The sequence below is a fragment of the Bufo gargarizans genome, chromosome 1 (genome assembly GCF_014858855.1).
Source record: "Bufo gargarizans isolate SCDJY-AF-19 chromosome 1, ASM1485885v1, whole genome shotgun sequence".
NCBI lineage: Eukaryota > Metazoa > Chordata > Amphibia > Anura > Bufonidae > Bufo > Bufo gargarizans.
In genome coordinates, this window is record NC_058080.1 from 571,604,588 (window position 1) to 571,625,849 (window position 21,262).

General features: G+C 41.0%; 1 protein-coding gene across 1 annotated transcript in view; it reads right to left on the reverse strand.

Moving 5' to 3' along the window:
* The window catches only part of DNAH10 (dynein axonemal heavy chain 10), a 141,824-nt gene that overhangs the window by 14,312 nt on the left and 106,250 nt on the right, over positions 1-21,262 (reverse strand). The window contains exons 60-74 of the mRNA XM_044290221.1: positions 20,841-21,058; positions 19,578-19,799; positions 18,442-18,589; positions 16,264-16,543; positions 15,907-16,136; positions 14,750-15,023; positions 13,735-13,839; positions 13,439-13,593; positions 12,330-12,484; positions 9,856-10,039; positions 7,826-8,026; positions 7,354-7,563; positions 6,086-6,181; positions 2,919-3,090; positions 1,576-1,707 (exon numbers count right to left, since the gene is read on the reverse strand). Of these exons, the coding sequence (XP_044146156.1) occupies positions 1,576-1,707; positions 2,919-3,090; positions 6,086-6,181; positions 7,354-7,563; positions 7,826-8,026; positions 9,856-10,039; positions 12,330-12,484; positions 13,439-13,593; positions 13,735-13,839; positions 14,750-15,023; positions 15,907-16,136; positions 16,264-16,543; positions 18,442-18,589; positions 19,578-19,799; positions 20,841-21,058 (2,782 nt within the window). The remainder of the gene's footprint in view (positions 1-1,575; positions 1,708-2,918; positions 3,091-6,085; positions 6,182-7,353; positions 7,564-7,825; positions 8,027-9,855; positions 10,040-12,329; positions 12,485-13,438; positions 13,594-13,734; positions 13,840-14,749; positions 15,024-15,906; positions 16,137-16,263; positions 16,544-18,441; positions 18,590-19,577; positions 19,800-20,840; positions 21,059-21,262) is intronic.

Sequence of the window (21,262 nt, forward strand, 5' to 3'; positions counted from 1 at the left end):
TACTTCCTGCTCCCCCTCAACATGGACATGTGACCACTGCAACCAATCACAATGATTGACAGTAGTGGTTACAAGTCCATGTCAAGAAGGGGCAGGAAACAGAGTCCAGCAAGGGACTGGGGCAGCGGGGGATTGTTACGTTGAGCAGGATTTCTGTTGCTGTTTCAGTGCATTCTGTTTTCCTGGTTGCACAATCCCTTTTAACTGGCTTTAGTGTATCTTATATGACTTATATGCTAGTTTATTTTACGTCCTTACATTACTCATCTACTCCCTAATGTTACTCTCCTTTCCATCACTTGCAATGATCATTAACTGCGCCACATGTTCAACTTTAACAGTGGAGCTAGGCCAGTGATGGGCAAACTACGGCCAGGCGGACCATTTTATCCGGCCCGCACAGCTGTCTGGAGGCAGCAGGAGTGGAGATGAGCGCTTCCATTGTGGAAGTGCTCATCTCCATATTCATCTGTATCGCCGTCCTCAGATTAGCGATACAGATGAATAGTGCGGAGGAGCAGGGGAGAGGCGTCTCCCTTGCCCGTTCCTCTGATAGGCTACAGGCCTGACATCATCGCGCCGCCTGAGCCGTACAGAGCGGGACACAGGCCGGAAGAGGCCTGCATCGCATCACTGACAGCAGCATAAGGTAAGTATATGTGTCTATTGTTTTTATTATTTATAGTATACTGTGGCAAGAAGAGGGGTGGGGCCCTATATACTGACACAATATGGACTAGTACTATGGAGAAGAGGGGAACCACTATGGGGGCCCTATATATTGCCAAAATATGGGGGGGGGCACTATGGAGAAGAGGGGGAAGCACTATTGGGGCCCTATATACTCGCACAATATGGGGGCACTATGGAGAAGAGGGGAAGCACTATTGGGGCCACTATGGAGAAGAGGGGAAGCACTATGGGGGCCCTATATACTCGCACAATATGGGGGCACTATGGAGAAGAGGGGAAGCACTATGGGGCCCTATATACTGGCACATTATGGGGGGCACTATGGGGGCTCTATATACTGGCACAGTATCTATTCTGCGAATTGCAACAACAAAGCTAACTCCAGGCTTTGATGCCTAAGCAAAAAAGGGAGACCAACAACACTGTTCCCACTAAAATTGAAGGCGAGTTATACATACTATGTTATGAAAGAAATACATTGTATAAAAGTTTTGTAAAATAACTCTTTTTATGCTTTTCTACCTTGAATTACGGTAAACTAAACCTTTAATGTTACGAAATTTAAATGTAATTTATACTAATTCACACAAACGCCCCATCCATCTACTCTTGGTCCGGCCCACGGGTCCAATATATGAATCCATTATGGCCCACGAGTCAAAAAGTTTGCCTACCTCTGAGCTAGGCCCACTTAGGCACTTTTGGAGCAGCTTTAGTAATTCTGCTTTTGGTAGGAATCAATTCACTAGTCTTGTGTCTGACATGAACACTTCCTTTTTTCAAATCAAATGACCACTGTAGCAGTTTTTAAGAATAATATTATATACAGCATGAAGCAGACTACACAATTATACAGTAACTTGGTGACTCATATTCTCATACCTGTTTGTGGCTGCAATTCCAGGAGGTGAGACCACATGTCCCGAGCGGCCTGTGTGTAGTATCCAATTTCAGCATTTGGGTGCAGGCCAAACACTTCAGGGGTATTTGCAAGTGGAAGCGATTCTATTTCCTCTGTTGATCAAAGTCAATACATGATAAAGTAGCATGAAGATTAATAAAAGAAGCTTTTTGTATTTCTTATATGATATAGTTAATCAAAGTACTAATGTAATGTCTCTATTGCCTGTTTTTCTCCAAACTCTGGATGTGGGGTACAGCATGTTGTGAGTGCAATTTGCACTGATGAGAGTAGGGAAGAGAATGAATTCAGATAAACCAGAGTCTACACTAAAAGCTATAAGCCAGGTTGGTAGTATCAAAGGGGTTTTCCAGTTACATAAAAAAAAAAAAAAATCCACCAGCATTCAACCTTACTGCATTATATAAGTCAGATGTTGACTCCTCCATCATAATTCCAATCTATGATCGCTCCCCTGTTTTTTTATCATGGCATAAGACACACAGGGAGTGTCTGTAGCATCAGGTCTCTGCCTCTCCTTCCCCTCCCACCCAGAACATCACAGAGCCAAGCCTCCTTTAAAAGGGTATTCGGTTTCATGAAACTGATGACCTATCCTAAGGATAGTTCATCAGTTTTAGTTTGGTGGAGGTCGGACCCTCGGGACCCCCTTCAATCAGCTGTTTGAAGGGGGCTGCAAGAGCTGCATTCTCTTCAATGTTTACCTGCACGCCGTCTACATTGTGGTTGTGATGCAGTGTAATTAAAGCTGTTTGCCCCAGTGAATGTATTGTAATTACCCAGCACCACCACTACAATGTAGATGGCGTGACCACTACATTGAAGAGAATGCAGTTTTCGCACTAGCGCCACAGCCTCTTCAAACAGCTGAATGGCAGGGATGCGGAGGGTTGGACTTCCACCAGTCACAAATTGATCACAAAACCAGAATACCCTTTGAAAAAACTCTGTTCTAAGACACAGCATCATTGCTGACATCACGTCTACAGGGCAGGGTCCAGGAAAATAAGCCGAACACCGCCTTCAGAGGAAGGACATGAAGTGTTGACAGAGGAGAGCCTTACAAGCCTTGCCACACTTCAGATGTTACGCGATATCATCGGCACAAGGAACTAACTCAGTGAAAAATGTCACATGACGGTGATGGAGTGCAGGAAAAGATGATAACATGTTGCTTTCTGTCAATTGATGCTGGAAATTGCAAAACCGGAATACCTCTTTAAAGATCACCCCAAATCCCTGGCCCTAGAATTTATGACAAACACTTTTTTAATCCGGTTTATGAGGACAACACTGATCTTACCAACAAAGTCATCTTTTTTGTCTCCACTTGGAATTTTATAATCAACATCGTCATTTTTATAGAAATGGAACAGCTGGAATGTGTCAAATATAAAGTCGCCCAAATATTCATTCATGTAGATGGTAAGAATCCGACGGTCAAAGCTGTCAATGGCCCTTCCTCCATACATGACCTAAAGAAATACACCGGTGTTAGTGACTGAACACATAGCTGGGATGGAATTCCACCTACCCCCTTTCTTTCAGTCTAAATTGTCATAATTAAATATATACATAAAATGCCTGTTTAATTCAGCCAGGCCAATCCAGTCGTTCTCACCAGTCTCTGTATACCTCATGCGCCATCAGTGGCTAATCACTGACTTCAGTGGTCTAGTCTGCATATATAATGTGTTATAGAGCAGGAGGAGATGAGCAAATTGATATATAGTTGATGTAGTGGGAAAAGATTCAGTATAACTTGGATTTCATTCATTAAAGCTCATTCTGGGCTCTGAAGTGTAACCTTTGATTGACAGCATACAGAAATAGACGCCAGTCACTGATAGGACCACTTCCTTGATTTCAAAGCACAGAATAAGAAGAATTAAAATTTAATTTAACGGGTTCTCCGGGCATTTCAAAAACCCATGTTTTCGTCTAACCTGTGGAACAGTCCACAGCCTGTGTGACTGCAACGGAGACGGTCAGTGGAATACCTCCAATAAAGGCAGACCATACAGCTACTATGGGGCTGGTGGGGAAAAGAGGCCAGCAGTAAAGGAACTGCACATAGAATGGTGTAGTTCCCAGGTTAGATAGGAGCATCTGCCAGGACCTATGATGACATCATCTTCATCGTCACAGGTCCTATATATCTAGTAAAGGAACTGCACAGAGCACCATCACTGGTCCTTCTACCCCCAACATCATGGAGAAGAACTGCACTTTGAGCTCCCTACTGAAACTAGAAAAGAGTGGTAAGAGGAGGTCCTCCTCCTTTCTCTTGATATGCACCCCATTCCCTATTTTTACTCATATCTCACTCATATATATAGTGACAGTTACAACCTCAATACCTCATGCACCTCACACAATAACCATAATATATAACTGACCACACATCAGTACACACTGCATCTATTATACCTTGTACTTCTCACATCAGTACACTGCTGTATATACTATATATATATATTATACAGCAGTGTACTGATATGTAAAGTATGAGGTATAATACATGCAATGTATTGAGATATATAGTATATACAGTATTGTACTGATATATGAGGTAAATAGATGCAATGTGTACAGAAATATAGTATATACAGCAGTGTACTGATATGTGGGGTACTAGCTCACAGCTTACAGATCAGTACACTGCTGAATATACTGGTGAGGAACGGGTAGTGGGAGGGGCTATAGGGGCCCAATTTAGATTCTTGCTATGGGGCCCAGTGATTTCTATGTACAGCCCTGGGGACGGTGGCATCAGCAGGACAACGGGTAAGTACTAACTAAACTGTCTTTCTTCCATGGGTTAGAAGAAAGCATGGAAGTCCAGAGAACCCCTTTAATGAAATAAAGGTTATGCTGAATATTTCCCCACAAAACTATAAATCAGTCTGCTCGGCTCTATAACATGCTACCTGCAGAGTGCACTGCATTTTCATGGTGAGGGGTTCTCTTTAATTGCAATTCAAAAAATATAAAATTGTGATCCTTTGTCACAAGTTCTGCTAGACTGTTAGGTTCCTTTACTATACACAGAATATCATCACCTCCAAACACTGTTAAAATTTCAAAGAAAGCACAGTTTCTATATATACAGCTAATATTAGGGCACTTATAGACATAAGACAATAGGGCTATTTTATAGGAAAACTGATTACTAAGATGGGAACTTGCACTTTCTTCTAAATCATGTCATAGATCTGTACACTGAGTCTAATGGAAATTTCTGACTGACTGTGGGGCGCTCCATATTTGCCTTAAAAACACAATTTGCATCTGTCTCTTTAAACTATTAGGCTTCTTTCACACTTGCGTTAGGCTGTTCCGGCAGGGGAACAGCCTGCCGGATCCATACTAATGCTTGCACATGTGTGCTGCCGAACGCCCGGCCCGGCCCCATTCAATATAATAGGGATGGGTGGAGGATGCGCCGCAGAACAGCAAACATGCCAAGAGGGGGCCGGACAAAAAACGCAGCATGGTTCCGGCAGCACACACGTGCAAGCGTTAGTACAGATACAGCAGGAGAGCAGCCTGCTGGACAAGCCAAACGCTAGTGTTAAAGAAACCTTAGGCATATATAAGAATTTCAAGGTATTAAAATTATCAATTTTTATACCACACTGCTCTAAATTCCCTTAATGTTATTGTCACGGACGTTCCCGCGACAGGTGGGGGGAGATCGGTGAGACTGGCAACACGTGGTTTGATCTGACATGTTTTCCGTTTAGATCAAATGATGTCTGTGTTGTTTCTGGTGCTTGCCACGCCTTCTTTCCCCAGGTGTGGCTATTCGGGTCATTTAACCTTCTCTATTTATAGTTCCTTCTCCCACAATGCTGTGCGGTTTATAGCTTCTCTTTGGATAGATTGTGGTTGGATCTCGGCTGAGTTCCTGGGGCTTTCATTGCTCCTTTGAAGTTAAGTCTTTCCTTTCCCTTTTGTATTTTGTTTGGGTTCTGTGTGTTGCATTTCTCTATTGTTTGCATTAGGCCTGAAGGAGACTCCTGTTCGTCCTTCCTTTTGGAGGAACAGGTAGTCTCGTCCCTGCCATTAGTACCAGGGTCCTATAGGGCTTGATAGGACTCTAGGTATTTCTGTGTATGAACTCACCTACCTTTGGGGTCTGTTCATACTGGTTGTCAGTTAGGATTTGGGTTAGGGTTTTACTAGGAGGTGTCCATTTTCCTTCCCTAGTTCTCAGGCCTGATTCCCTGTTCCCCCCTACCCTCCAATGCTCGGTGTAGTTATTTCAGTATGTGTCTCTAGTAAAGTTACAGAATATTTGCAGTGCAGACCTATTTCTACAAACATTATTGATTTGGGGGATGCTTCTATCATCTAATTCCATGATGTCTAATTCCATGGGATTTCCAGGAAGCTGCAGGGTTAACCTTTTAAAGTTATGTCTAAGTTAGTTATTAGAAATGAATGAGCATAAGAAAATAGACAAACCTCTCCAATAAGATACTTCAGGCTGCCCCAGGGTATTCTGGTATCATGCTGTGTGTAAGCTTTGGTCAGATACGTGTTTAATATTTCCATGCAGACCTGAACAAAACAGAATAGTCAGCCCTATTACAGTCAATGACAACAAAATCAAGACGCTACATGCGCCAAACAGCGGCATTTTGTCCATGAAAAGATTAACTCTGGTTTCACAAATGTGGAAATCAAAAATATGCATCAAACAAACACGTTATACTTTATAAACCATGATGCTAAACAAATAACACAAATCCAACTGGATGTTCATATAAAAATGTGACGGTGGAGGGTGAGTCTTCTAGATTTCAGTTCTGCAAATGTATTCTTCTTAAAGGGAACCTGTCACCAGTTTTATGGTGTCCTAACTAAGGGCAACATAAATAAGTGACTGATTCTCTTAGTAAAATGCTGGGTTACTTTCTTTAATTGACCCAGTCAATCTGCCAACATCTTGTATTGAAATGCTCCAGCTGATAATGATGAGTCATGAATATTTATGAGCTCCTGACTCTCCCCGCCCACCTGCTTCTGAATGACAGTTTGTTTCCATATAAACCAGCAGCAGGTGGGCAGGGGAATGGCTATAGCTCTGAATTAAATATACGCTGGACTCAATGGCATCACGCTGGACTCAAATCAGCTCATTAGCATGCGGCATGCGGCATCTTTGTGTGTATATTATGAGGTAACCATCTTTTACACCAGTAAGTGAATAGATCTAAGGTACTTTTTAGTAGTTAATGATTGTATATAATTAGTTAGATTATAATCAAATATCCACATGACAGGTTCCCTTTAAAGGGAATCTCTCAGCTCTTTCAAGCATATCTAACAAATGGCAATGCATGTGCGGTGAGTTTAACTTCATTATAACTATACCTATGTTATGGCTGTCGCAGTTTCCGATCATCAGAAAATGAAGATTGTGGGTTATACTAATTAGCCTGCCCAGCGGGGTATGATTGAAGGTTGCTGGAGCCCAAACCTGCCTCTATGAAGAGCCCAGATCTGACTCTACACAAGTTCCCAGTGCCACCCCTTGTTCCTTCAGGACCCCTCATCTGCAACTTCAGAAGCTAGCCAAAACTCTGCCTGCCCGCTCATCCTGCGTCTGGCAGAAATCTAGCACATGTGCAAAGCAGTTGACTGGCAGATTTCGGCAAGACTTCGTCATACTTCTTTCCCAGCTTCTGCATGCTGAAAGTAGGACATTACCAATGTAATAGTAATCATACCTGGAAATCAGACTCATTGAAATCATAAGAAACATTCCAGCCAATCTTTCCAAATTTCCTCCTTTCCTGCACCACAGCATGGAAGAATGCCAGCACATAGACCAGTGATTTAAAGGCTGGATGCTGGCAGGCATCAAGAGCTTCATGTGAGATCTTGAAGTATGTGGACCTCATATTCAGCTTCAGCCCATTGGGAGGTTCTGTAACAACCTGTAAGGAAACAGAGAACATATTTATCTAAATAATAATGGAGCCCCTTTTCTTACATTTTTTGGTTTTATTTATTCCAATTTATTGACAAAACGTATCCATTATATTATTTGGGAATTTGTTCTTCCTCTCTATCTATTTATGTGTCTTCTGTTCTACTTTTTATGGTTGCTTATATAGATAATGTATATATTTTAGAATACAGATCACTTTGTCTATTCATTTTAATAATCCATCTACTTTTCATTTCCTGGGGACAAACCTTGAGGGATTTCTGAAGTATTCCAATGGGGAAGTCTTTGGTGGGATCAGTGGTGAGCCACAGACGGAAGTCTGGGTGCGGCTTCCTTATCATCTCCAGTGCTTTCTCCAAATCTTTTAGCCACTTCACCAACAAGTGGCAGTTTTGTAACATAAGCCACTGACCACGAGATACTGCTGTTTCCAAGAGCTGAAGCGCAACCTACCATAACAAAAGTATAACGGGAAAAGTTTATAAAAAAGAGAGAAGTGGCGCACTGGATTGGTGCTGACACAGGAGGTGCTCTCAGTAAAAAGGAAATCACCCTTCCTTTAAATAGAAAATCAATAATAAAAAGATACTGGGCACTCTCTGACTAATGGAACCTAATAGTTTAATTAAAATACACCATATACATTTCAATAAATTAAGAATAAGCATAAAAATACATACTTTAACAGTAAAAATAGATTCCTCAACCTATTGGTACCAATTTAGGTCTATATAATTAAAATAAAATAGCCTCTGGGTGTTCAGGGTATAAATAAATCCTTGAAATATGTGTCCTTTAGGGAGAAAGATTTTGTGTAACAATTCCGCAAGAACAAGTTATTTCAATCGAATGTTGGTGCAGTGATTGTATAGAGCGGCGTCCCGCTGTTACTCACTGTTTCGCTACAACATTAAGCTCCGCTGTTGTGGAAGTCCTTTGGTTCAGGGATTTCTCCGGCAGTCCGCGGTTCCCCGGCTGTCTCTCCGGCGTCGCTCCGTAGGTGAAAGAGCCGGCGCTTGGACAATTATCACAGCCTCCTTTTCTCGCGCTACACTCGTTGTACTGGTGAGCGTGCTCAGCTCTTGCAGTCCGCTCCCAGAGAGTGCGCGTCAAGTCTGTTGTTGCGACAGCAAAGGTTCCAATAGCAGCGGTATTAGTACAAGGCGTCCAAGTGTAACGGGGGTCCTGGCACCAAACGTGTTTCGGGGTCTATTGTTATCTATAGTCACCACTGAGGAAGGGGTAACAATAGACCCAGAAACGTGTTTGGTGCCAGGACCCCCGTTACACTTGGACGCCTTGTACTAATACCGCTGCTATTGGAACCTTTGCTGTCGCAACAACAGACTTGACGCGCACTCTCTGGGAGCGGACTGCAAGAGCTGAGCACGCTCACCAGTACAACGAGTGTAGCGCGAGAAAAGGAGGCTGTGATAATTGTCCAAGCGCCGGCTCTTTCACCTACGGAGCGACGCCGGAGAGACAGCCGGGGAACCGCGGACTGCCGGAGAAATCCCTGAACCAAAGGACTTCCACAACAGCGGAGCTTAATGTTGTAGCGAAACAGTGAGTAACAGCGGGACGCCGCTCTATACAATCACTGCACCAACATTCGATTGAAATAACTTGTTCTTGCGGAATTGTTACACAAAATCTTTCTCCCTAAAGGACACATATTTCAAGGATTTATTTATACCCCGAACACCCAGAGGCTATTTTATTTTAATTATATAGACCTAAATTGGTACCAATAGGTTGAGGAATCTATTTTTACTGTTAAAGTATGTATTTTTATGCTTATTCTTAATGTATTGAAATGTATATGGTGTATTTTAATTAAACTATTAGGTTCCATTAGTCAGAGAGTGCCCAGTATCTTTTTATTATTTATAACGGGAAAAGTACTGTCAGCTCAACATGCTTACAAATTCAGTGCCAGTTTGGTGGACAGTGTGAGCCCACCAATATATCCAACATGAAGAAGGAAATCCAGTAAATTTTGTGGATCAGCTGCAAAAAAAAAAAGCTGCAAGTTTTTACTAATCCATATATATTACTGGATTTCCTCATTCTTCTACCATGACCAAAGTGACACATTTAATCCAGTCCTGAACCAAGAACCTCAGCACTTGTATGTCTGAAAAGTACAACATCCGATATTCGTGCATAACAGAAGTATCCTCAAAGCTAAATCTATCCGTATGTTAGACAGAAACGTTGTGTCACAGCAAATGGGAACATCGCTTAAAGCCTACAGACAACCAGACACGTTACTTACCTTTTCCTGCCCCTGACCCATGGCAAGGAACTTAAGACGATTTCCTCCAAATCCTGACCTCTCTGCCAATTTTGTGAGGTCACTAGCAGGATCAGACCCAGGGCTCAGGATAAAGACAATAGGTGAGGTTGGAACACTCTGTTCAAAGATAGCTTCAAAGCTTATGACTGGTGGCTGCACATATCTAGGGGTTGTAACAAAATATATTAATGTTTTTCCAGAAATAAATATATTCATTTATTATGTTTTTTGTACCGCGATTTATCTGCATAGTAAAAGAGACATAAAATAATGGCGACAAGGAAACTGTACTGCACATTCTGCAGAGTCCTTAAAGGGGTTGTCTCACTTCAGCAAATAGAATTTATTATGTTGAGGAAGTTAATACAAGGCACTTACTAATGTATTGTTATTCTCCATATTGCCATTATACACTACTCATTTTCAATGATGGTCGTGCTTGCAAACTATAGAAAAAAAAGCACTAGCCTATGCATGCTCCCACTAAATACGCCAGCCGTTTTTCCTGTAATGTGCAAGCACGTCCACGACTGCTGGATTGAAGGGTGGTCATAACCATGAAAACGCGCAGTGTATAATGTGATGGAAAAATTAATCCAGCATGCAAAGGCAACAATATGGGATAATAACAATACATTAGTAAGTACCTTGTATTAACGTCCTCTACATAATAAATGCTATTTGCTGAAGTGAGACAACCCCTTTAAACAGGACCTACACAGAGAATGCCAGACCGCTTATACTGATTAAATTCTTTATAACAAAAATCACAATACGTTTGCATGATTAAATACAGACATGATTAAAAACAAAGTGCAGGAGATAAAAAACGACATCACTGGAGGAGATCTACAGCGGATCCAAGTCCATTATTATTCAACATGATTCTCATTCATTAAAGTGCATGTGCAACAAAATGATAGATATAATGCATATAGTAAACGTTTCTCCTCCAGGATGGCGCCATCCTGGAGGAGAAACAGCATGGGTAATTGTCCAACGTTTACTATATGCATTATATCTATCATTTTGTTGCACATGCACTTTAATGAATGAGAATCATGTTGAATAATAATGGACTTGGATCCGCTGTAGATCTCCTCCAGTGATGTCGTTTTTTATCTCCTGCACTTTGTTTTTAATCATGTCTGTATTTAATCATGCAAACGTATTGTGATTTTTGTTATAAAGAATTTAATCAGTATAAGCGGTCTGGCATTCTCTGTGTAGGTTCTATATATATATATGATGGTTGCCATAGGCTTAATCAATTACTTGGACAAGTAATTATCCCTTGGTTGGGGTGAATATCGGATGTTCCCTTTAAACAGGACACTGGGCACCATTACGCACCAAAGGAGCCTGGTGAGCAGGTTTGTATTTTTTCATTTGATGTCAATAATCAGGATATCACATGCTATCTGTATTGTCTTGGTGGCAGATGGATATGCATCTTCAGGGTGGTCTCACATGCAGCAGTTTTTCATAGTTCATTGTTTTGTATGGACAGAGGTTACATTCAAGTCTATAGTGAAATACTAAATGCACTACAAAAAAAAAAGTGATTCTCGTTTTGGTGTCACTTCTCTGCTTTTTGGGGTCAAGTAGGCATTTATATAAAAAAAAACAATGCTCTAGGTATGGTGTATTTTATGGCATTTTGCCATAGGATTCACTATAGGACTTCAAAAATGCCAGAGGAATTTCATGTTACAAATTTAAGAAAGAAAAAAAAACACACCAAAAATGCCTATAAAGAACAAAGAAAAATGCATGAAAATGGCGGAATTTATTTTACAAGTGAAAAAAAAGCTGAAAAGGAGGAGATAGCTGTGAAGGAGACCATATAATTTGGCGATATCTAGTTGACCATGTACATAATGTATTCTGATCAGTTTCATATAAAACATTGCAGCAGCTCAGACAACATAATACACAAAGCAATATAAAGAGACAATCAGAGAAGTCTGCTCCTCAAAGGCTATTGAGAGGACAGATAGTAGATGTGCTGCAGAGATCGGAAGGCCTCTCTTCTACCATGCTTCCAGCAGCGATATAGTTAAACACAGGCAATCTATAATTTGTAAATGAACGCACTGTGTTCCCGTCTGTAGTACAGATGCTCCCAGTGGTGCTTTTTCCTGGCCGTCTGGTCAAACTGGCTCCAGATCAGTGATCCATCAAGCACACGCATGTTACAATACAGGCGGTACAATTTCAGGTTTTTATATCAAGATAATGGCGCACATCTATAATCAAACTATTATTATAACTCCCAGCCTATCATGACAGCTAGGGTACGCTGGAAATAGTAATTTCACCTACAACTAGAAAGCCACCCGTAGGTTGGAGACCATTGACTCCCGAAGATGGTACAAGAGAGAAAAGTGAATATTACAACATTCGGAGTGTGTAGGAAAATGACGGATTTGTTATCCAGTGACTGTACTCACTTCTCTCCCATGGTGACAGTCACATAGTCGGTCACAGCTCTATAGACGCGGTCGACTCTGAAACATCGCAGGAGGAGCAATTTTTGAAAGGTGGAAAGTTTGTCATTGTAGCTCAGGGGGAAGGGGTATTGTTCGGGAGTGTCCAGGTCATACCACTGAATGAAAGAAAGTCATATGCATGTGAGGTTTAAGTAATGCAACAGCAAGCAGAAGGACATTCTATCTGGACTGGTTATAAGATTGTTATCTAGTCTTCTGTTGTTAAAGCTTACTAGATCTTGGCTTGCTTTCAGTGAATGCAAACAATCATACATTCTGAGGCTGGAAACAACCTCACCACATCTTGTTCACACAACTGAGGTATCTGTTACAATGTACAGGTGAGGAGTTTGTTCTGCTGTTCGGTTTAGGTCTACACTATAGAAGGCGCTCTAAAGAAAACTCTGCTATAACTATGGACCCTCCTGACTGGGACTCCATTGAAATAAAGTATATTACACAGTTCTGTAACTTTCTATATAAAGACTATAGAGGGTATTTCATTAGTGACACAACGCTAGAATATGCCAACAATGTCCATTCAGCTGTGGACAAAATAATAGACAGCAATGCTAGGGAACAACAGGAAGTTTGTTGCTGTTTGGGCTAAAAGGCAAAGGTTTCCTTTGTTTCGCCCATTCATCAGGTAATCGGTGGCACCTTTGCACATGCAGATTAACGCTCATTAGCGATAATCTGCCCCGAATATCAGGTACTTTAAAGAGCCGTTAACGCTATTAAAAAGGTTTTTCTTAAACTTTTATATTGATGACCTATCATCTGGATAGACCATCAGTATCTGATCGTTGAAGGCCCTGGTGCTCCTGTGAGCGCCGTGGCCTTCTTTATGCTTACCAAGAACAGCGCCGTACACTGTATAGCAGCTGTGCTTGGTATCGCCGGTGCCTTCTCAAACAGCTGAATGCTGGGAGTCCCGGGTGTCGGACCCCCATCGATCAGATACTGATGACCTATCCAGAGGATAGGTCATCAGTATAAAAATCTCAGTAAATCCCTTTAAATATTTTGCAGCTCATTTGGTATAATGTTGACATGGATTTGACACTTACAGCTTTCCACTGTGACTCATGTCTCTCTACATCATCAGGGAGCGACCCAAACAATGTTGGAAACTGTTCAGACAAGCGCATGATATCCTCCCATCCTTGGTCAAGGAGCCAAGAACATGGCTTCTTCCTCCTGCTTTTCTCTAAGGAGATATTTCCTACAAGGGACGGAAAGATCAGAACCAAGTGAATGCAAATCCAAACGTGACATCTCCCATTACAAGAGCTAATATCACCTATAGGTGACTGTGACTGAAATAATGTGTTCCTTAATGTGATCATTGCTTTAGTTTCATTACCTTTCAAAAAAAAGTCCAGTTCTTCCTGTGGCACCCTGCCATCTGCTTGCTCAATCTTAATGGTCATATTGAAAGAAAACAGCAACTTATGTCTTTCAAATAAGCCTGAAACAAAATGTTCATCGCATTACTTTGGCCTGATCAGCTACAGAAAAATACACATATATAATTGTGCCTGGTAGTAACTTAAGGGGGTTGTGCCCCAATTTTTTTTTTTCAAACCAGCACCTGGATCTGAACACTTTTGTAATTGCACGTATTTAAAAATGTTGTATAGTAAGTGAGCTATTCAATGAATTGTATCTGTATAGCACCACCTGCTGTTTGTTCTTTTGATTATTTCTTGTACACCTCACTGAGGTGGTCGCACATGCTCAGTTTAAATCTTAACCTGCCACCAGCCATAGCTTCTGTTAGACCATGTGGAAAGAGTTACAGGGAAAGAGCTATAACACAAAGGACACAACCCCTGAGAACAGACACATCCCCTGAGCTGTGAACCTGAAGGAGCTATGAATGGGGAGATCTCTGGATCCATGTGATATTGTCATGTACTATGTAATGTCTGATTTTCATTTTTTTGCAATCAGCTTTTGTCTCTGACTATTGTATTTAATGCAGACAACCTTGCTGTATGGCATCTACTTAAACATGTTCCTATACTGAATACCGGACTTATGCTTTATACAGATTTCAGTTTCTACATAAGTAGGTCCAGCTGCATTTTTTTTTAGAGTTCACTAATGCAATATATTAAATACTTCACCAACCGGAGCAGGTTATGCATTTGGTTTATTAGCTGTTAATATCATAAGTGGTCCAAGTAACCCTGATATTTCATTGGACTTCTCTGGAATGTGTCTATATAACTGTTTCAGAAAGATGAAGGCAACATCAATTTTGAGTAAAGGGATCAAATTATTTGGGCTTCATAACACAAGTCCATATGATGACAAGCTGGCCAGGTACATAAAGTAGATAATAACAGTTGCAATCACACTTGTAAAAAGCTAACCTGTACATCCGTAGTTATAAACGTTGAATGTCAAGGTGTCCATTATGTTCTTCAATCTTTTGGCCAAAATACCATCAGGAAGAGACTTCCGTAGAGATAAGTCGAAGACAGCCAAGAACGATGACAAAGAGTATTGATACATTGAGTTGACTAAGGCCATCTCAGAAAGGACGAAGAACAGTATGGCTCCACGCTTAGCAGCTGGTCTATAACCATCTCGTAATTTATCAATGTCCAAGGCAGTCCGCTCTGCTAGTTTCAGTTTTTCGGACACCTAAAGGTATAAAAGTCATTGTGACTCAGCACTTCAGTCTTTGTTAATAACAGCTGAACAAATGAGTGTGGAAAGCCCCTTTAACAACCAAAAAAATAGTTTAATATAATGGTATATACAGTATATTATTTAGAAGATACCATGTATCACATTACTGGCCATTATGATCTTAGAGAAAACATTCCTGCGTTACCAACAGCAACCATTCATTATTTTTTTTTTTGCAAGGACTTCTGAATTTTGATTGGTTGCTTGGGTCAGTTTTGACACATAGTCCATGCACAGTTCTGATGTGTAAGACATTAGTTTGACAGTTTTTGCCTCTTCCCTTTCACTTGTTACTCTAATGCTTTAGGTTTGTCACAATTTCTTAGCATCAATATAAAGCTGACCATAGATGTAAAAGTCTCCATCCAACCAACTCTGATATTGAACCTGTCATCCCACATACCCCCCCCCCCCCTATTTAGACGCCGGTCTTAGTCCTTCTGTGCTGCCGGTGGATGAGCCAAAGTTATGTGGCTGTGCCACTACATAACTTTGGCTCTACCTCCAGCAGGCCATGTGACATACTAAAATGTACGCCAGTCTCCTTGCTGGCATAGATTTAAGTAATTTTCCACACCAAAAACTAGCGTGGAAAATGATAAATAGGATGGGCCTGCAGCCCGTCCTCTTCCCCGCCCCTGCAACGCACCCTCTTTTCTCGGCACTTGGGAAAAGTGGCGTGAATGGCGAAAAGTCACAGATTTTGTCATAAAAAAACATTGCGACAAAATCTTAGACATTAATACGCCAAAAGGTGGCGTAAAATTCATAATAAATGTCCCCCTATATGTTCATATCAAAAATCTTCATTCACACAGGGATATTCAATACTTACCTCTGTAGCTTTGGATTTTGTCTCCTCTAGTGTATGAACTAGTTCCACATTGTCTAACATGTTACCAGTGGAGGTGGCAAGTTCTCGAAGCAAGGAGTCCTCCAAATCTTTTAACAACTTTTTATTTTCACTTGTTTCTTGAATTAGATGTTCTCTTTGCTCTTCCAATTCTCTTCTTTCAAAGCCAACAATGACACTGAGCAACTGATCTTCAAGGCCCTTCAGAGTAACTGAGGAAAACATTGAAAGCATACACATTGACAACATTTTATTGTAAGGGCAATTACTGCTCTCTAGTTTCAAAAATAGCAATGCATATTGATCTGAAGAATGAGAAGAAACTGCGTATGTACTAACCTGTATAATTTATGACCATGGCTTTACCAAACACTGATGGGGAGTACTTAGGATTTGCCAGTTTTGTATTCAGGTACAGTTTGAAGTTAGGATCGTAATCAACCTCTTTGTCTCCAAGGAAGATAAACTGACGACCTTGGGCACCTTTTATATTTTTTTCTAAAACATTGTCAATGACCGGGTCAATATATTCATCGACATCTTGAAAGAGGAAGGGAAAGCCGTACTTAATGGCCATTTCTAATTGCTTCAAGAAATCAGGGTCATTAAAAGAGGAAATCTGGAAAGAAAAAATATCAATTATTCATTTTTTGGTTGCAGTCACTGCGAATTGTACTCAGTCAGCAGTCTAATCTAATCCATTACGAAGATAGGACAGATGAGAGCACCAGTTACAAATCACCAGAATAACCCAAAATATTCCCTACAGTAAAATTAAGTTTAAAAGCACAAACGAGTGAGACAAACAAGTTTTCCTACAAAAAAAACAAGTGTCTCTCAGAGTCTTTCGGGAAATTATTTAGCCCAATTTTACTAAAATAATATGCAAATAATTAACCACAGATAGGTATATGCAGTTAAAAGAGAATTAATTAATTTTTTCTGATATAAAACATCTAAACATGGATATAAATATTAGGTAGAGAGATGGAAATACAAGATACAAGAAATTAAATGACCCCTCTTCTGGCAGTCACAGCCTCCAAAGTACTCACCCCTCCCACTGCTCTACAATGCCTCCCGCTCGCAACTGTCCCTCCCATCTTCCTCCTGCTCTGGCTTGTGCATGCTCCCATAGGGTGCATGCTCTTCCTGGCTTAGCGTGCACTGGTTAATCTGCTCACAGTTTATGGTAGCATTTCCTCGGGGACTATATGGCAGCTTCTCCTATGGGAGAGTGCCTGATCAAAAGGTTCCTGCATAGTTCCTGAAAAATGTGATGATATTGTGTGTTCTGCCCTCCAGTGCCCGATTTCTACCAAAAACCATATTGACTCTGTGCTGCCTGCTCTGACTTATTGCCTGTTTTACCGTATTGCATGAACTCTGCCTGTCCAAACCTGTACTTGCCCTCTGACCACACTTCTGCCTGGCCCCCTGGTACCATGCGCCAGTGTCTCTTGACCCATCTGGGTCAGCAGTCTCTAAATGGAGACTGTTCCTGGAGGCAGTGACCTGGTGGCTCCTGCATTGTAAACCAGATCCCTGTATGGGGGTTAAAGGTTGAATACCACTGGATCACCTTAGGAATAGGTCAAATCTATTCAGTAACACAGTGGGTCCACGCATGCTGTATTACACTGCTGCTGCTGAGTGATACCATTAATACTGACATAGACAGTGACTATCTAAGACTATAGTCAGTGGCCCCAGTATAGGGCAGAATATCTATCTCTCCTGGGATATCCCAAGACATATTGTAATGCTTACAAACAATATAAACACTAGAAAATATTAGTAGTAGAATTATCCAGAATTTATGTGAATAAAGTACATATGGAGTCATTTATCAAACTGGTGTAAAGTAGAACTGGCTTAGTTGCCCATAGCAACTTTCACCACCTCTCATTTTCCAAAGTAGCTGTCAAAATGGTGAAATCTGATTGGTTGCTATGGGCAACTAAGCCAGTTCTAATTTAAACCAGTTTGATAAATGACCCCAATAGTGTATGTTATTATTTATGGCATATTTTATTCATTTCTATGTGTTTTTGATATTTAATTGATATTGACATGTGTTGAGAGAAATCAGCTTGACTGAAAAGATGCAGCCTATTTCTTAAAGACATCACGTACCGTACCTATATTTCAGGACAAATTATTGGTGTACAATACAGATACACCAGCCATGAGGCACTTTTCGGGAGTTTTATCAGATACATGAATGTATTAAGTTGCTTCAAATCATTTATGAAAATGTCACACGTGGCAAAATATATTTGGTAGAATTAGCTAGAAATGATAGGCACACTTCTTTTCCTTTGATGCAATCTGTGCCATTATCGCCAACTCCAAAATGTGTGTATCCTAGGACGTTACTGATAAATCTCCCTCAAAGTATGCAGAGAATCCATGTTCTTTTTACATTTCTGCCTGAAAAACCCTTGTAATAGTATAATATTAGACAGAACACGTAACGGACTTTCTGTAGCGCTCATCTTGTAAAGCTAAGCGCACCTTAAGGTTATTCCGTTCCTCCTTTCTTTTGATCCAGTTCAGAGCTTGTTGTTGCGGATCTATACAAAGTGGGAAGCGACTTGCCCTGGTGGTCAGTATGCCATTTTGTATTGAAAGTTCATCTGGGGGTAATCCTTCTGAGCCCCACCTGCAAGAAAGTCAGAAAAAAGAACATAATTAATGCCCGTTTACACTGGCAGATATTCTGCTGGTAACAAGCACCGACTGACAGTACAGCAGGCTGATCAGCGCCCGAGTATGGATGCTTTCACACTTGCGTCTTTGCCTGATCTGGCAGGGATCAGCAAAAACACTTTCGTTTGTAATAATACAAGCGGCTGCATCCGTTATGAGCGGATCTGCTTGCATTATGTCTAAAATGGCCATGACGGATCCGGCACTAAAAACCATTGTAAGTCAATGGGGGATAGATCTGTTTTCTATTGTGTCCAAGAAAACAGGTCCATTGACTTGCACTGTGTGTCATGCCAGATCCGTTTTACTCTGCATCCCATGATGGAAAGAAAACAACAGCTTGCTGCAGTTTTCTGTACAATATGAGAACGCAACCAAACGGAACGCAATGCATTTTGGAGCATTCCGTTCTGTTCAGTTCAGTTTTGTCTCCATTGACACTGAATGGAGACAAAATGGAATAGTTTTTCTCTGGGATTGAGATCCTCTGCCGGACCTCAATGCCGGAAAAGTTAAACGCAAGTGTGAAAGTAGCCTATGGCTTCATTAACATGTCTTGTACTGCGGAGTGATTGCACTCTATTAACTAGCAGATCTGATTCAAGGTATACAATAAGATCAGGCATCTGAATGACTCATGTTGCAAGGGCAATAAATAATTGCTTGCAAAATAGTGCTCGGTAGACAGATCATGAATATATCAAGGCATATTTGTAATTTTTTTTTTCTTTATCATAATAACTTGGCATCACCATTTCAAGGAGACCTCAATAACACATAAATTATTGCATTATAAGATGAAATTCAACACATCAGCAGTGTGAAATCATGCACATGGACACAATCTACATAAATAGGGGTTTTCTCCAACCTCCAATTCATTTATTTATCCTATTCAATCTTCACACTGTAGACTGTATTCAGAAAAAGAACTGGCCTACCTGCTAACTTCCACATCATCAGTGAGCAGACTCTCCACCCTGAACGGATGACTAAGAGGGATTTCACGCTCCAGTATGTCCTGCTGCCATTCTGTGTATACCATCTCTTTCCGGAATTCCCAGTTGAAAGCACCTTCATAGCTGAGAAATGCAGAACACAGCAAACAATCTCCGAGCAACTTCACTCTTCTCTCCTTCAAATCTTCCAAGTCGTTTGTCCACCTAAAAAAGACGTTAAAAAAATTATACTGTATTTGCATTGTCACTTTTACCATGTGTATTAGAGAGACCTAAATTCTATTAAATCCTGTTAGTTAAACTATTTTTTATTTCCATGATCTTTTTGGGTGAACACACCAGTCTCTCACCCACATAAGAAACTAGTGTGGGTGTTTTTTCTTTGGTTTTTATTCTCCTTGAAAGGGTTTTCCCACAAACAAAACTTAGGGGGAGATTTATCACGACTGGTGCTTTCTGAGCTTGTCTTGGTATCCCATGTGCTGCCAGAGGATGCACCTAATTTATGATGAGGCTCATGCCTTGTCATAAATTAGGCGCATCCTCCAGCAGTCAGTGTGCTGTAGATTTTTGGCTTCACTTGCACCAGAAAATTGGTGTAAAGGAAGATAAATTTGTCTCGGCTGTTGGCCATGCCCCTTTCCTGCCACGACCACTTTTGGAAAAGTGGCGAAGGTAGCATAAAAAGAGGCACTTGAAACTTTCTAAAGCCACTTTTCTGGAGCAAGGGAGAAAATAAATTTCCCCCTTTATTACCTATCGACCTGTTACCTACAAAGTGATCACTGAGGGCCCTACTCCTGGGACCTCCACCAATCACAAAAACGGGAGTCCTGTGACCACATTTGAATGGAGTGGCGCTCAGCTATCTTCAGCAGTCTCAGCTTGAATGGGGCATCAGTGCACATGCACAACCCCCGGTCTATACAAAGGGGGGACACGTTCTCATGATCAACAGGGTTCCCAGAAGTCAAACCCCCAACAATCACACACTTCTCCTACCTTCTCATGTAAAGGTGATAAGTAGTTGTTCATGGGAAAACCCCTTTACGGAACATATTGTATTTGTGGTCACTATAACAATTCATATTGGATATTAAAAATGATTTTTCAATATTTTAAATGTAAGAGGAAACCACAGATGCAGGAAACTTACCAATGTCTTGGGGAAAATATCTGAGACAAATGATGACCAATGCAAGAGAACAGCCTCATTTTCTATATGCAACATCACTATAAACTTACCTTATATTCTCCGATCCCAAACCAGAGATCAGTTTATCAGCAGCGATCAGCCTGCGCTCCATAATTTCTGCCTCCTCTTGAAGTTTTTGCTTCTCTGTTATGGCAGCCTCATATCGTTCTCCAAGGGTTTTCAATTCACTTTGTATAGCAGCTAGTTCAGCTTGGATCCTTTCCAGCTCACGTTTACTCATGTGATAGTTTCTTTCCAGTTTTGCCACCTGCGTTACAGAAGAAGTATGGGGATAGTTTTCCGAATTTTTAGATTATCGAAAATGTTGAGTGGGCTTAATTAAAATATTTATCATCTATCCATAGGACAGGTGATAAATGTCTGATCACTGGAGCCATGGGCGGACTGGAAAATTTCCCAGTGGGCCAATGCCCAGGGGGCTGCCTGAGCCCTCCTCACGGGTACTAGCCGG